The 17,663-nt window shown below is 47.2% G+C and overlaps 1 protein-coding gene across 1 annotated transcript in view; it reads left to right on the top strand.

Annotated features, from left to right (window-relative positions):
- The window catches only part of JAK3 (Janus kinase 3), a 161,378-nt gene extending 144,873 nt beyond the window's left edge, over nt 1-16,505 (top strand). Inside the window, exons 20-24 of the mRNA XM_068234112.1 lie at nt 649-773; nt 7,567-7,739; nt 7,817-7,934; nt 8,758-8,868; nt 16,294-16,505. Coding sequence (XP_068090213.1) covers nt 649-773; nt 7,567-7,739; nt 7,817-7,934; nt 8,758-8,868; nt 16,294-16,404 — 638 coding nt within the window. The 3' untranslated portion in view covers nt 16,405-16,505. The remainder of the gene's footprint in view (nt 1-648; nt 774-7,566; nt 7,740-7,816; nt 7,935-8,757; nt 8,869-16,293) is intronic.
- The last annotated feature ends 1,158 nt before the right edge of the window (nt 16,506-17,663 follow it).

Below are 17,663 nucleotides of genomic sequence, written 5' to 3'. Positions count from 1 at the left end.
TGTCGTTTACGGCCCTTTCACACTGAGACAGTGTGGTATTTGTCTATGGGGTAGTTCATACAACTCCCGGCTGCTGCACTGTGCCGGAAATGCCTTGTGTAATGTGAGCAGCACATACTTACATTGCCGCGTGGCTCCTGCGGCGACGTGCAACGGACTGGAAGTTATGTAAGTCTATGGCGACGTGCATGTTTTAAAATGACTTGCCACAGTTTTTCACGTTGCACATGCGCGGAAGCGTATTTTAGTAATATGCTTCTGCCCACATCATCGACTGGCCAGCTGCCAGACAGAGATTACCATGTACTAACGCAGTAATCCCCGAAGGCCTTGCCGTGCGGTTCGGACCGCACGGCAAGGCTACCGCCAATCCACAGTCTGAAATAAGCCTAAAACAACTTTCTGCATTTGTTACTGTGACTTTTATGCTGTTTACTACTACTGTTTTTTAGGTTTATACTTTATTTTGTACAGTACCACAGAAGACAACAGTACTATATAATAAAAATAATAGCAGCAATAACTTGGAACCTGAGTAAACACAAAGCATTTCCAAGACAGGAATCCGGTTTCCATTAATATATATTTTATGACTTGAGGGTCATAATAATTATATATAACTATATGCCACTTTTTCTCTTTAATAAGGTCGCCGTAACTTCCAGCTGATTATGGAATATCTTCCTAATGGAAGCTTGCAGGAATTTCTTCCCAAGCACAGGGATGGAGTGGGTTTCCACCATCTTTTCCTCTATGCATCTCAGATCTGCAAGGTGAGTAATCTTAGCCAACCACAATATTTCTCAAAGCTCTGTTTAGTAGCCACCGTTCCTTTACCCATAGAACATGTCTTGTATATCACTGGTCCACAAGCAAGCATCACGGCTTCTCAGGCCACTGTGTTGCTAATCCTAGTGGAATAAAACTCTGACATAACATTCAATACAAATGTGTTTTGCTACTTTTTATTTTCCATTCAGTCATCATATTTGCTTTTGTGCTAAGGTAAGTTTGCCTGTTTACAAATTAGAAGGTTCCACGGTGCAGTTTATATGCTCTGCAAGCTGCCCTTTCATTTTATTCATATATTTTACCCTCTTCCCGACCGATTAACGCCTGTAGGTATAGGGAAGGTGGCAGCCCCAGGATCGCGTAACGCTGAAAGGTGTCAAGTCCTGGTGGCAGGGCTTTGAAGGGTAGCGCGTGTGCGAATGCGCATGCATCCCCGCTTGAATGACGGAGCTCTGCGTCGTCATCAGTCTACCAGCGGCCGCTATCAGACGGCAAAAAACGCCATCTATTTACTTTGTGCAGCGCTGCGATCAACGGCAGCGATGTACTGGGGACAGCCATGTCACTTGGCTGTCCCCTGGAGGGTAAAAACAAAGAATCACTCTCATAGGTTGATGCCTATGAGAGACGATCCATCTGATTGGCTGTCGGAGGGAGGGAGGGGAAAATACATTTTAAAAAGCGTGATTGTATTTAAAAAAAAAAAAAGAGAGAAATAAATTAATTGGGGGGGAAAAAACCCTGCACCAGCGATATCAGCGCCCACCAACAGAAATCTCTGTTGGTGGGCAGAAAAGGGGGGAAGGGGGGGGCATCCGTGTGCTAAGTTGTATCGCTCTGCAGCAATCTATTAAAGCTGCAGAGCACTAAATTGTAAAAAATAGCCTGGTCACTAGGAGGGTTTAAACCTATGGTCCTGAAGCGATTTAGGCGTCTATGGTCCTGGAGTGGTTAATATAATACAGCAGCTATCTAGTGATACGTTTCTTGTTTCTGTGTCTGATGTCAGCTATGAGTAGCTCAGTTTCAGTCTGTAACTAATTATCCATTGTTTACATTCCTCAGTTGATACAATGTTATCACCTCTGATCACAAGCTAAAAGTTGGATCACACACTTCCACTGCAGAATAAATGTTTGAGGGCCCGTTTCCACTAGAGTGAATCTGCATGCGTTTCCTGCATGCAGATTCGCATAGACAATACAATGCTGTTCAGCTAAAAAAAAAAAAAAAATTTGCTGGTAGTTGGTTTTATGCTAGGAATACACAGGAATTTGTAATTGCTGGGAATTTGCTAAGAATCGTTCCGATAGATGCCTTCGATGATAAAATTCCAACATGTCCGAGGTTCCGCTCGATTCGTTTCCACTCGATTTCTCATAGAAGTCAATGAAAAAAAGATAAGAGAATCGAGCAGAAAATCGAATGGCTAATAGATCGCGCGCCGAATCGAACACGAAAAATGTACCGTGTATTCCCAGCATAAGGCTGTAAACAATCTTTTAGAACAAAGAAGAATTGCTGAGTTTCAGACCACTTTAAAGAGAACCTGTAACAAATTAAAAAAAAAAAAAGTCCCCTGGGGGTACTCACCTCGGTAGGGGGAAGCCTCAGGGTCCCAATGAGGCTTCCCCCTCTGCTGTAGCTGCAGGCAGTCCAGCGCTGGCACCCCCCAGTGCCCCGCAATCCTGGCTCGACAAGCCTGACAAGGCTAATATATTTACCTTCCCTGGCTCCAGCGGGGGCGCTGTTAAGGCACTCAGCACGAAGATAGGCGGAAATAGCCGATCTCTGTCAGGTCCGTGCTAATACGCAGGCGCAGGAGACTTGCACCTGTGCAGTAGAGCGGCCCAACAGCGATCGGCTATTTCCACCTATCTCTGAGCGGAGAGCCGATACTGTGCCTGGAGCCGGAAAGGTAAATATTTACATCCCCGCCGTTCCGGGAGCTTTTCGCTGTCGCCGTGGGACACAGATGGACGGGGAAGCCTCAATCGGATCTGGATGCTTCCCCCCAGAGGTGAGTACCCCCCAGGGGAACTTTTTCTCATTACAGGTTTTCTTTAAGAAAAAAGCTGGAAAAAACCAATAGACTTTAGAAATTATTTAACCCCTTTGGCGTTATAATTTTTTCCAAATTTTAGGGTCTAAAAGCAGTGCAATTTTTTTGCACCCTTTCAGACCTTAAAACCTGGAAAAGATCATGCTGCCAGGGAGATCTGCACAGCCCCAGTAATCACTCACCTCCCTGGCTCCAGCGCTGCAGTAATGCCTCCATCCTCCAGGTGGCGCTGCAACTCTAAAGGGAAATTGCCGGCTGTCATCATGTGGCAATCTCACCAGCAGGAAGCAGAGCCCCGGAGGAGAGGAAGAAGAATGCCAGCCGACGTCGAGATCCCCGGGAAGTATGTATAAACGCTCCCGCTGTGCGCATTGTTCTGCATAGAGTCTCCGGCGAGTACCCCGAGCAGAGGTCGGGATTACCGCTCTTAGTTGTGGTTTTCTACCCCAACCCTAGCTCGGGATTACCGCCAAGGAGGTTAAAGAGACTAATAAGTCTAAAACACTTACAGTGTGCATTGCGTTCTTGTAAAAAAAACTGACTTTTGCGGTGCTTTCAGTATAACTCACTCTCGGAGACCCCCTGTGCCTCAACTTCTGGTGGTTAAACCTGCCCCCTTACAGCCGAGTCATAGTACCAAAAAAAGTGCAACACACACTCAGCTACAAGTGGGCAGGGCTAACCACCGGAAGTCACAGAGGGTCTCTTAGGGCCTGAGCCCACTAACGCAGTTGTACGCAGTTGTATCTGCTTTTCAGCATCTGCGTACAACTGCGTTAGTGTGGGCTCAGGCCCTGAGAGTAAGTTATACTGAAAGCACCACTTTACTGCACACCATAAGTATTTTAGACTTTACAGTTTATTTAACAGCATGTTCATCACCAGGAGATCTCACTCAGCTGTAAGTTAAAACATTCCTTTCTATCCCATATTCCCCAGATTAAATCACCCAACACTACTGTACAGATTTTCCACTGTATCTCTAGTAGCATACAATTATTAGGGAGGCTGGATCTTGAAATCATCAAAATAGTGTCAAATACATCTATGTGCATACATACAAGGTCCAGCCTCAGCAATTGTTATATATATTGTTGCAGGAACCTGAAGTCTGGCCTAAGTGGGTATTGGCTGGGCATTTCAGGAACATGACAATATGCCAAAGTCCAATTAGTCCAGCCAGAATGGTCAAATCAAAGCGTAGGGGACATGAAGAGAAGCGCAGGGACAAGTGAAGGGGACACAGAGATGAGCAAAGTGGGCATGCAGAGAAGTGGAGTGGGACAGAGATGAGTGGACTCTGCATTTCTGTTAGGGTGGATCTTTGACACAATCACTCGGCCATGTAACGATTGTGGAATTCTCTCCGTGATCAGCGCACAGGGCGTGCGCTGACACTGCGGAAATCCTCCACAAGCGTATAATTTGAGGGAACCCAGCAAAAGGTTCAATGCACCTGTAGAGGGAAATTCCTGTCGGCAGGTGGAGCTGTGGAGTGCAGAGGAACAGCTCCTCTGCCCTGCCACAGACGCCAGACAGGAATTGCATGAAGGGAAGAAACGCAGGGCAAGATAGCCCTGAAAGAGAGAGATCAAAGCGACAGAGGGTATGTGTGTCCACCAATCTAGTCGCCACCCTGCGACGATGAACACACAACCAGAAAGATAAGGTGAGAAGGCAATCGCCAAAGATGGCGGTTGCTAACAGCGACACAAGACCGAATAAGCACAGATGAGGAATGTATGTATGTCCACCAATCTAGCCGCCAACCTGCGACGGCGGAAACACAACAGAGGAAACCAAGTGAGAACGCAATCGCAAGAGAAGCGATTGCGAAAGAGAATGAGCACAGGTATAGAATGTATGTATGTGCCCCAATCTAGTCACCAACCCGCGACGGTGCACACACAACAGCAGATATGAAGTAGGAACGCAATCGCGAGAGAGGCGATTGCCAGAGGTGACACAAGGCTACAGCAAGGCAGAGCACGAGAGTAGCAAAGGCACAGCAAATCATACAATGAGAAGATAAGGAAAATAACAAACGCTAACTAAACGCGAACACTGCACTCATTCGCAACAGCGAACGTGTTTTCTGCGCGGTCTCCGCGTGTTAACCACAACAGAGACAAGCACGCCTAACTAACCACCGACAGACAAACATGGAACAGAGGACGCGAGTGCTTGCTTAACGGTTACCTCACCGAGCCTCCAGCAAGCGTTCGTATCAGACAAGACAGATACACGAAAACCGAAATAAGTGAGAGATACGATCCACTGCTCTTTCCGCCAGAGCAAGTGCGATCCAAGTACAACAGACAGATGAACAGAAGGGGCCACCAGCAACAACCGCTGACAGACAGAACAGGCAATACAAATAATACAATCCTGACTGCTCTAGCAAGGATGCCTAGTGCAGTCCCAGGAATTACTCTAAGCTAATCTTCAAACAACAGGAGTGTTTCACAGGATAAACCCTTATGACCAGCGACGTACTGTGGAATCACATGGTATATATAGAGCAAGCCTACAAAGGATGTAGTGAGATAAGTGAGACCTTCCATCCCACGCATCAATTTTGTTGCAGGTGCAGAGACGAGCAACAAAATTGATGCGTGGGATGGAAGGTCTCACTTATCGAGAAAGGTTAGATAAACTGGGTTTATTTAGTCTAGAGAAAAGACGCCTTAGAGGGGATCTAATTAACATGTATAAATACATCAGAGGGCAATATAATACCTTGGCGGATGAGCTTTTTGTCCCTAGGCCTTCTCAAAGGACTAGAGGACATGATCTGCGCATGGAGGAAAAATGTTTTAGCCATTTATTTAGGAAAGGGTTCTTTACAGTAAGAGTGATTAAGATGTGGAATGCATTGCCACAGGAAGTCGTTATGGCAAACTCTATACCTGCATTTAAAGGGGGCTTAGATGCTTTCCTTGAGTTGAAAGACATCCATGGCTACAATTACTAGGTAATGCCTAATGATGTTGATCCAGGGATTTTATCTGATTACCATCTGGAGTCGGGAAGGAATTTTTCCCTTTAGGGGCTAATTGGACCATGCCTTGTAAGGGTTTTTTCGCCTTCCTCTGGATCAACAGGGATATGTGAGGGAGCAGGCTGGTGTTGTACTTTATACTGGTTGAACTCGATGGACGTATGTCTTTTTTCAACCAAAATAACTATGTAACTATGTAACTATGTAACTATGATGTGGCTAGGCAATTTGCATGACAAACGTATACAAATTCCTCAGCAGCAGCAAGCTGCAAAACTGACAAAAGGTCTCTCTTCCAGAGACCTGCAGAATGCACACCTGAACAGTGGTCAAAAAGATGCCTGCCTGCGCAGGCCGCTGAGCGGATCACTACAGGCCAGTTCAGGAATTGGCCACTAGCCAGACAAGTCAAGTCACCAGACTTCAGGTTGTGGCCATAATATACGGTGTATAAATTCCAATAATATGCACATAACACATAAATGTCATATTGCCCTCAGTTAATATCTCCCCTCCTATAGTATCCCCCTGTTGTAGTACCCTCAATTTGTTACACCACACATAGCAACTCCAGCTGGTATCTCCCTCCCCCTTCTATAACGCCCCATTCATAGTACCCCAAGTTAGTGTTTTTCCAGAATATATTTCTACCTGTTATAGTGCCCTCAGTGTCTCCAGCCCCCCACCCCCCCAACACACACAAAATGAACCCTCAGTTAGTGTTTCCCTCAAGAAGATCCCTGAGTTATAGGCCTCGATTCACTAACCGGCGCTAAGCCGATTAGGAGGCCTTAATAGTTTATGGGCGCAAACCACAGTGTTAGGTGGTTTGCGCCCAAAGGACCACCCACATTGCGCGCAGCAGGGCTGGACAGTAATAGTGCGCGGTGCAACGTTATCGTCGCACCTGCTGCCCTGTAGAAAACGGCGTATCGGGTGACCCACAAAGTGGCTACATTTCGGGCACTAAGCGGCTGTTCACTCCGGCGCTATCACTTAGCGCTGGTTAGTGAATCAAGCCCATAGTGTCCTAGTTAGTGCCTCTGTCTTGTAGAACCCCAAGTTGGTGCCAACCGCATGTCATTGGGTCCAGCTGAGTAGCGTACTGGTATGGCTGTTGTTGCCTTTGATGTGGGATTTGAGCCTTTGACCAGGGTTAAAATCCAATTGCAGGACAGTGTGGAAAACAGTAACAAGTCTTTGATTCTGGTCACCCGTAGATCGCTTTGAGTCAGCCAGGAAAAACACACAATATAAATGTTCTGTGCCCTGTCCATTGTGACCGATAGATAGTATCTCCCCATAATACTCACTGTTTTAGTACCCCCAGCCTATCACTCATACTGCCCCTGTTTTGGTGCCTTCAGTTTCTTACCTTTCATCATACACCCAGAACAGTGGCCCCATCTTTAGAGCTGGCAGTGAAGCATAGTCATGGATATAGAGGAAACCTGCAGTGGTGAGACTCAAGGTCTGTTGCCATTTATAATCCTTCCTGAGTTTGGAGGCATAATCTCATAAGAATGCCTCATAAAAATGACTAACAGTGTCAGTGGTGTGATGCAATAATTATATTTTTTCCTACAAATGTGTACCTTTACAGTAAAACTCCGAATTTCTTTTAGATCAAACCTGCTGATGCATGCCTTTGCATGATCTTGAAAACAATAACCATACCTTATATATTCATGGCTGCCATCATTTCCAACAGGGGATGCTTTACCTGGGATCTCAGCGTTATCTGCATCGGGACCTGGCCAGTAGGAACATTCTTGTGGAAAGTTTGAATCATGTGAAAATCGGAGACTTTGGCCTAACAAAGATTTTGCCCCAAGACAAAGAGTACTACGTAGTTCGAGAGAGAGGACAGAGCCCTATTTTTTGGTAAGTGAACAATAAAGAAACACAGTTTATAAACCTAGAAGGTTTCTATTAATTCAGTTTATGATCTGTTTTCTTAGGCATGCACCTGAATCCCTTTCAGACAACATTTACTCCCGTGAATCCGATGTGTGGAGCTTTGGTGTGCTCCTGTATGAACTCTTCACCTATTGTGAGAGAAGTTGCAGCCCATCAACTGTAAGTGGCAGACTGCGCATACATGAAAAAAAGGTCCCTGGAAAAAAGGGCACAGGGGATTGCTGCTAGTAGAATATCGCTACAATTAGTACTTTACTATGGCTAAATGTATCCCTACTCTCACACAGAACCTTTCCCTGCTGGTGCCTAACCCGATGACCCCTCCCCCCCCCCCTCCATGGTGTTGCCTAAAACTAAGACCCCCTCCCCTTGTGGTGCTTAACCCTAACCCCCCCCCCCCCCCCAGTGCCTACACCTAAGAATCCGCCGGTGGTGCCTAACCCTCAGAACCTCCCTTGTGATGCCTAATTCTGAGACCCCATAACCCTGTGGCACCTAACCCTACCCCCTTCTAAACCTTAACCCACCCTTTGCCGCTAAGCCGCAATATGTGGCTAGGAAGTGCTGCAATGTACATTTTCTCAAGCCCTTTTACTATGTCTGCCTCTAATCAGGCAACTCCTGATGCCAAAATTTTCCTTCCTAGAAGCATATTGCAGCCATTGTAAAAGCAGAAATTTGCGGCAAAGAAGGTAAATTTTGGCGCCTGGAGGCACCCGATAGTGGGCCCCACCATGTGCCTCAATTTCCATCTTTTGCTGCAAATCACAGCTTTTACAATAGGCATCTATGGTAGCACCATTTTTTTCCGTATGGGCTCCTGCGCCTTTTTTTCCTGTTACAGCTGAGGGCATCCAGCATTACAAAGCCAAGCAACATCAGAGCTGGATAAAATCAGTTGTAAATATATTGTGAAAACCCAATTCTGTTTAAAAAAAATATATTTTTCACCCATAAAATACTACATTTTTGTGTTTTTCAGGAATACCGCCATATGATGGGACCCCACAATTCCCAGCAAACAGTATGTGCTCTTGTAGAAATGTTACGATCTGAGAAAAGATTGCCTTGTCCACTAAGCTGTCCTGCACAGGTGAGGGGCCACAGTGTTGTTTATATTTAACTTTTTGACCGCCGCCCACAAGTTGTCTTGTGTATTTAACACAGTGCAGTGGTGCTGGCATCGCAGTCTTTACTCACCCCCCCCCCCCCACACACACACACACAGAGTAGCACTAGAGATGGCCCGAAAGGTTTGCACAAACTTCGGTGGTTCGCGTTCGCAGTGAACCGCGAACTATATGCGAGTTCAACCCGCCCCCTATACTACATCATTTCCGAAAATTTGTGGCCATATGGACACCACAGTGGGAGATACCAGGCCACAATTATTTCTCAAAAAAGGCGATACCCAAACTGTACCATGAAGTTGAAAGGCAAGTGGTGTCATCTCTGGCACACAGCGTTGGGTCAAGGGTCCATCTGACCACGGATGCCTGGTCTGCCAAGCACGGTCAGGGCAGGTACATTACATACTCAGCCCATTGGGTCAACCTGGTGACCGCTGGAAATCAGGGAGTACGTGGCTGTGCAGCAGACCTAGTTGTGACACCTCCACGGCTTGCAGGCAGGCCTCCTGCCACCTCCTCTCCTTCTCCTCCTACTCCTCCTGCTACATCCTCTTCGCTGTCGTTCTCCTCTTCCTCGGCTGAGTGGCAGTTCAACTCTACTGGTGCTACAATCTCTCCAGCTACACAGCCCCAGCTCCCCAGGGCCTATGCTGCATGCCAGGTACAATGTTGTCACGCCATCTTAGACATGTATTGCGTCAAAGCGGAGAGTCACACTGGAGCAGCTCTCCTGGCTGCTCTGAACAAACAGGTGGATCAGTGGCTGACCCTGCACCAACTGGAGATCGGCAACGTGATTTGTGACAATGGCAGCAATCTCATTTCGGCTTTGAATTTGGGAAAGTTGACACGTACCCTGCATGGCACATGTGCTGAATCTAATAATTCAGAGATTTGTGTGTAAGTACCCAGGCTTACAGGACATCCTGAATCAGTACAGGAAGGTGTGTGGGTATTTCAGGCGGTCTTACACGGCCATGGCACGCTTTGCCGATATTCAGCGGAGAAACAACTTGCCAGTGAGACACTTAATTTGCAATAGCCCGACTCAATGGAATTCAACGCTCCTGATGTTCAACCGCCTGCTACAACAGGAGAAAGCCGTCAAACAGTATCTCTACAAATATGGTCAAAGGACATGCTCTAGGGAGATGGGGATGTTCTGGCCGAAGTACTGGACACTGATGCGAAATGCCTGCAGGCTCATGCGGCCGTTTGAGGAGGTGACAAACCTGGTGAGTCGCTATGAAAGGTGTCATCAGCGACTTGATCCCATATGCTTTCTTCCTGGAGTGTGCCGTGCGTAGAGTGGTGGATCAAGCTGTGGAGGAGCGCAAACAGGAACAGGAGGAAGAGTTGTGGGATCAATTCTCAGCAGAAGCAGATGATTCCTCAACACCTGCGGCAGCACAGAGGGAAGAGAAGTCAGATGGTGAGGAAGGTGGGGGTTTTTTTGGAGGAGGAGGAGGCGGAAGAACAACCGCAGCAGGTGTTGCAGGGGGCTTGTGCTGCTCAACTTTCCCGTGGTATTGTTTGTGGCTGGGGGGAGGAGGAGAACTCACCTGACATCATTGAGGAAGAGCAAGAGGAGATGGATAGTACGTCTGCATCCAAATTTGTGCAGATGGCGTCTTTCATGCTGTCCAGCCTGTTGAGGAACCCCCATATAAAAAAACCAATGGGAATGACCTGTACTGGGTGGCCACGCTACTAGACCCTCGGTATAAGCATAAAGTGGCGGAGATGTTTCCAAATCACCAGAAGGCAGAAAGGATGCAGCACTTGCAGAACAAGCTGGCAACCATGCTTTACAGTGCATTTAAGGGTGATGTTACAGCACAACGGAATAAAGGTACCACTGCCAGTAATCCCCCCATGTCCACGCAGGCAAGGACAGGACACTCTAGCAATCTCATGGTGATGTCGGACATGCAGACATTCTTTAGTCCAACGTCTTGCCTTAGCCCTTCCGGATCCACCCTCCACCAATGCTTTGACCGGTAGGTAGCCGACTACCTGGCCTTAAGTGTGGATGTAGGCACTGTTAGCATCGATGAACCCCTGGACTACTGGGTGCGCAGGCTTGACCTGTGCCCAGAGCTGTCACAATTTGCCATCCAACTTCTGTCTTGCCCTGCCTCAAGCGTCCTGTCAGAAAGGACAGAAAGCGCAGCTGGAGGGATTGTCACTGAGAAGAGAATTCGCCTAAGTCACGATAGTGTTCAGTACCTGACCTTTATCAAAATGAATGAGGAATGGATCACGGAGGGCTACTGCACGACCGAAGACTAAGTCAGTCCCCACACACAGCATCTCTGCCTGCACGCCGTGTGACTGCCTGCACCATGGCTAAGTCGGTCCCCACACACCATCTCTGCCTGCAGGCCGCTTGACTGCCTTCTCCGCCACCACCAACAGGGTCCAGGACTCCAGGTGGATTGCTGAATTTTTAAGGCCGCTGCTAGCAGCGGCCGCTATAATAATTTCTCTGGTGCGTGTACATGCCTGTCTAATTTTTCTGGTGGCACTGCAGCTGCAACAACAAAACAAAAGGCATGTACATGTGTCAAATCCCCTTTGTGATCATTACCTTGCTGCGGTGAAGGGGCTTGCGTATCACAATGAAGCAATGACCGACGGCTATATGAGTGTCTCGGGGGGGGAGCACAACTAAGATAATAATCTGCGGTGAAGGGGCTTGCGGTGAAGGGGCTTGCATATCACAATGAAGCAATGACCGACGACTATATGAGTGTCTCGGGGAGGGGGGGGGGGAGGTTACACCTAAGATTAAACGGTCATTGCATAATTGGGGACAGACCAAATCAGCTGGACAGTCACTGTTCTGTCCTTGAGCTACCTCAGCCCGGCATCCATATGGGCTGGAAAGCTGCCATCACCTGCACTCTCGCCATGGTGCGCAGTAGTCCAGCACGGCCGTCACTACACAAACAGCTGTTTGCGGTGCGTTACACAGTGAGTTTGGTCTGTCAGTGTGAAGCAGTACACTAATTACACTACCTGATTGATGTATACACATGCAAGATGTTTTAAAGCACTTTAGGCCTCCAATTTAGCATGCAATGTGAGTTCTGCCCTTAAAACGCTGCTGTGCGTCAAATCCAGATTTTTTCCCTGGGACTTTTATCCCACTCCGCCATGCAAAAACTCAGATGTTAGACCCCTTGAAACATCTTTTCCATCACTTTTGTGGCCAGCATAAATATTTCTAGTTTTCAAAGTTCGCCTCCCCATTGAAGTCTATTGCGGTTCGAAAAGTTTGCGTGAACCGAACTTTTTGCTGAAGTTCACGTTCGCGAACCGAAAATCGGAGGTTCGAGCCATCTCTAAGTAGCACAGGGAACACTGAGATATTTACCTGATCTACTGTATACCGCATTGGGTCTCATCTTACTCCTGGAAGTAGGAAGAGGCCTGATGCAGCATACAGTTGATAAGCTATATCACAGCACTTCCTGTACTGCTCTGTGAGAGGGATGGGTGTTGGAATGACTGCATTCACCATGGAGGGGTTAGGAGAGGGGAGAGTATAGACATGACTGGTAACTATGCGCAGGGGAGGGTGTTGACTGGCCACTACGTGTGTGTGTGTGTGTGTGTGTGTGTGTGTGTGTGTGTGTGTGTGTCTGTGTGTGTGTGTGTGTGTGTGTGTGTGTGTGTGTGTGTGTGTGTGTGTGTGTGTGTGTGTGTGTGTGTGTGTGTGTGTGCGCGCGCGCGTGTGTGTGTTGGGGGGGGGCGGTTAAAGTGATGACTGGCCACTACATGGCTGCAGACCTATGGGAAAAGGTGTGGTCGAGATGGCCCGAACCTCCGATTTTCAGTTTGCAAACCTCGCTTGCACAAACATGCAAACTTTTGCGAACTGCAATAGACTTCAATGGGGAGGTGAACTTTGAAAACTAGAAACTTTTATGCTGGCCACAAAAGTGATGGAAAAGATGTTTCAATGGGGTCTAACATCTGAGTTTTTGCATGGAGGAGTGGGATACATGCCAAAAGTCCCGGGCAGGAAATCTGGATTTAACGCAAAGCAGCGTTTTAAAGGAAGAGATCAGATTGCATGCTAAATTGTAGGCCTAAAGTGCTTTAAAACATCTTGGGCTTGATTCACAAAGCGGTGATAACTCAGTTATCACGCCTAAAAGACTTTAGGCGTGATAAGCTTTGCACTAGCAAAGTTATCACCGCTTTGTGCTCTAACTCGCGCGTACGTGCGCGCGCAAAGTCCCATAGGGCTTAATGGGAGCTTCGCGCGAAGCGCCGGGTGCTGCGCGCGTGCCTGCGCGCTTGCGCGCGAACAACTTTGCGCGCGGAAAATTCGCGTGAGTTTCTTCTTATCATGCCTAAACTGAGTTTAGGCGTGATAAAGGGGTTTTCACTCGCGTGCAAACACTTTGCACCGCTTTGTGAATCAGGCCCCTTGCATGTGTATACATCAATCAGGTAGCTTAATTTGTGTACTGCTTCACACTGACAGACCAAACTCACTGTGTAATGCACCGCAAACAGCTGTTTGCGTAGTGACCACCGTGCTTGACTGGTGCGCACCATGGCCAGAGTGCAGGCCATGTTGGTTTTCAAGCCCATATGGTCGCCGGGCTGAGGTAGCTCAATGACAGAACAGTGATTGTCCAGCTAATTAAATTTGGTCTGTCCACAATGAAGCAACGACCTTATTAGTCTTTGGGCAGGCCTGAGCGTGCTTTGCAGACCAGGCATCCATGGTCAGATGGACTCTTGACCCAACGCTGTTTGCCAGAGATGTCACCTCTTGCCATTCAACATCACGGTACAGTTTAGGTATCGCCTTTTTTGAGAAATAATTGCGGCCTGGTATCTTCCACTCCGGTGTGTGGCTTTGCTTTTGTGTGCTGCTTTTCCTCAGGTGGTCATCCCATTGCAGTTTGTGCTTTGTAATTATGTGCCTTCATAAGGTAGTTGTCCCTACGCGGGTCTTGGTCTTTCCACGGCTCAATTTTCGGTGGCAGAGAGTGCAGATGGCATTGCTCTCATCTGAGGCAGACACACAAAAAAATGTCCTCACCGCTGAGCCCTGGGGTGATGGCACTTTGGTGGTGGTGGCCGACTGAGTGTTAAGTAGGGTGCCAGAATCAGAGCAGGAGGAGGAAGATATGCCACGCTTCCGTGCGGAATCTGAGAAAGGAGAGGTGTTCTGTGTTAAATAGTCAACTACGTCCTGACAATATTGGGGCTGATGGCACGTGCCTTTTTCTGAACACTGTACTTTGGTTGAGGGCCGCACGAAATCACGACAGCGCAACCTCGAACAGACCTGCCAGGTGACCTGCCTCTGGCTCTGCCTTTTGTTTTGTCCATATTGGGGGGGGATGAAGTGAAAGGTATGCACTGACTTGACTAATACAATGTACGGTTACACAGGTGCAGTGAACAGGTATGCAGTGACTGCTGGTACAACAATGTGCGGTTACACAGGTGCAGTGAATAGGTTGCAGTGACTGGTATTACAAATGTGCAGCTGCCTGTCACACACACACACAGGTACCCTGAACAGGTGCAATGACTGGTGGTATTAACAATGCGTGCGCTCACGTAGGTAAAAGTAGGTAGGTGCACTGAACAGTGAACAGGTGCAATGATTGAGATTACAAATGTGCAGGTGCTTGTCACACACACGGACTGCAATGACAGCTGCAATGACCGGTGGTAATAATGCGTGTGCTCACGTAGGTATTGGTAGGTAGGTGCACTGAACAGTGCACAGGTGCAGTGATTGGGATTACAAATGTGCAGCTGCCTGTCACACACACACAAGGGGCTCGATTCACAAAGCGGTGCTAACCCAGTTAGCGACTTTAGGCGTGATAACCATTGCACCACGCTGGTGAAAATCCAGTTTAGGCGTGATAAGTTTAGGCGTGATAAGTTTAGATAGGTTTAGATCGCGCGCAAAGTCCTGTGCGCAAAGCAGCGCCATTAAACTCTATGCAAAATGCACCAGACTTTGCTAGCGCAAAACTTTTGATCAGCTGTGCACTGCGGTGCTAACCCAGTTGGTGCTTAAACTTATCACGCCTAAACTTATCACACCTAAACTTATCATGCCTAAACTTATCACGCCTAAACTTATCACGCCTAAACTGAGTTTAGGCGTGATAAGGAGCTTTTCACCAGGGTTCTAACTGTTAGCACCGCTTTGTGAATCAAGCCTATGGACTGCAATGACAGGTGCAATGACTGGTGGTATTAATGTGTGCGCTCACGTAGGTATAGGTAGGTAGGTGCACTGAACAGTGAACAGGTGCAGTGATTACAAATGTGCAGCTGCCTGTCACACACACGGACTGCAATGACAGGTGCAATGACTGGTGGTATTAACAATGCGTGCGCTCACGTAGGTAAAGGTAGGTAGGTGCACTGAACAGTGAACAGGTGCAGTGATTGGGATTACAAATGTGCAGCTGCCTGTCACACACACAGGTAGTCACTGAATGTACTGGGCCTGGCAGTGGCACAGAAGGAATTAAGGTGCCAAAGGCCAGCTGTGACTGACTGACAGGGCTGTATATAATGCAAGTGGGCCACAAAAAAAAAAAAAGATCACAGGAACAACATTAGTTCTCAAAAGAGCTGTTGTGGGGTGCTTTTTTAGCAATAAGAATCAGCAAGGAGCAAGCTAACAAGCCTACAAGAGCCTAACTAAGCGTTCCCTATAGCTCTCTCTGCAGCAGCTCTCCCTTCTCTAATTACTGCAGCCACACGAGTGAGTGAAAAAGCTGATGCTGCCTGCCTTTTATAAGGGGGGGTGGGGCTACAGGAGGGAGTGTAGCCTGATTGGCTACAATGTGCCTGCTAACTGTGATGTAGTGGGTCAAAGTTGACCCTAATGATGCACTATGGGGGCGAATCGAACTTCCGCAAAAGTTTGTGGTTCTATGCGGACGCGAACCACGGAAGTACGCCGGGAACCTTTCGCTGGCGAACAGTTCGGGCCATCTCTAATGGCCGATATTGTTACATTGCATTCAGCAGAACAACACTTGAAGTTTGATGAATGCTTGATAGTTTTTCTCTGAAATGCATTAAAACAATCTGATCGAATGTGTGGATAGCTTAACTCCTTCTCATTAGAAGTGGAGGGGGCATGGATAGCTCTGTAATGGTCTTTTTAAGATTCCCGGATTTCTGCCTTAGCATTTGCACTATAAAAGACCAGGTACTTCAGGTCCAGTGTGGCTATCACTATGTAGATATCTCCTAAACGTGGTTCACAAGCATGCTGAAAGTTGATCTGTTTTGTGGTGGGATGATGCATTTGCAGTAATTAATGGAATCATTGGAAATTCCATTTTTGCTTTATGTCTTCTATTTGTTCTCCTTTCCTTCAGGTATATAAGATGATGCTCTCTTGCTGGTCCTTCCTCCCATCCGAGAGGCCAACATTCACTGATCTGGAGAACCAGTGTGAACGGCTGAGGAAAACATCACCTAAGTCATAAAACTCTTTGTAGTTTAACACATCATATAAAACATTTTGGTCATGGTATCAAGATATAAACTTATCACTATTTACATAAACAGATGCATATTAAACTTTTTTTAAGAACAGATAAAAAGAAATGTTGTTGTTTGTTGACAGAGTATGTGTGTATACGGTAATGTAAATTAACTGTTACTGTAAAAGTACCTATATTTGTCATATAATTACATTATTGTGGACTAAATAAAATCAATAAGCCTACTGAATGATAGATAAAAGTCCTAATTGTCGCAGGTAAAGATTGTGTTTTTTTATGTCAATAGAGAGTGATCACAGTAATGATTATCACCTACAGAAGAGACCAAAGGCATAACGGAGTTAAGTAGGCCTTAAGCTGGCCATACACTGGCCCGATTTGCGGCCGTTTCGACAGCAGATTCGATCACTGGGATCGAATCTGCTGCCAATCGTTCGCGCTGAACGCACCCGCCGATCCGATTTCCTCCCGAAATCGGATCGGTCCGTCGATCGCGGTGCAGAAAAATACCGTCGATCGCCCGCGGGTAGGGAGCGTGTCGCTAGCGGCGGCCGATCCGATCAGGTATACATTACCTGACGCTGGCTCCCGGGCATCCTCTCCGCGCTGCACCTCACCGCTCTTGCTTCCATCCCGGCGTACATTAACTTCCTGTGTCACTGCAGTGACCAGGAAGTTCAAATAGAGGGTGCTTGTCACAGGAGCCCTAGTGGCTGACCGCACTTAGCCTTCTAAACGGTGCCAGCGCACAGATCGTGCGAACTCTGGTCGCAGTCAATGCGCAGGAACCGTTAAGAATTAGCCGCGGACAACCCAGAAGGGAGCCTGTGAGACACGGGTAATTACCACGTACACACGATTCCACAGTATCTGCCACCACCACTGGTATGGGCCAGTGGACCCGATTTACTGACTGACTAGTCCTGCGAATAAAACGGTTAAACACACGGTATTCTGTCTAGCCAACAACAAACAAACAGTAGCGTATCTTCAGAGACCCGGGATCAGTTCTGTGTGTGCTGATAAGCAGGGTAGCGGAACAGTGAATGACTTGGAGGAAGTCTTTTATTTACAGCAATATAAATAATTAATATATACAGACATTTATTAAAATCAACAATTATTAAAACAGTAATAGCCAGTATAAAAAATAAAAGAAGGGAGAAAAATACTTAGTTCCTGGAAAGATGTCCTTTTTGTGGGAAAAATCAGAGTTCTGGGTTTCAATCAAAGTTCAGAGT

This window comes from Hyperolius riggenbachi, chromosome 1, assembly GCF_040937935.1.
Source record: "Hyperolius riggenbachi isolate aHypRig1 chromosome 1, aHypRig1.pri, whole genome shotgun sequence".
Taxonomy (NCBI): Eukaryota; Metazoa; Chordata; class Amphibia; order Anura; family Hyperoliidae; genus Hyperolius; species Hyperolius riggenbachi.
Note: the sequence above shows the minus strand (reverse complement) of the source record. Positions and strands in the feature narration are given on the sequence as shown.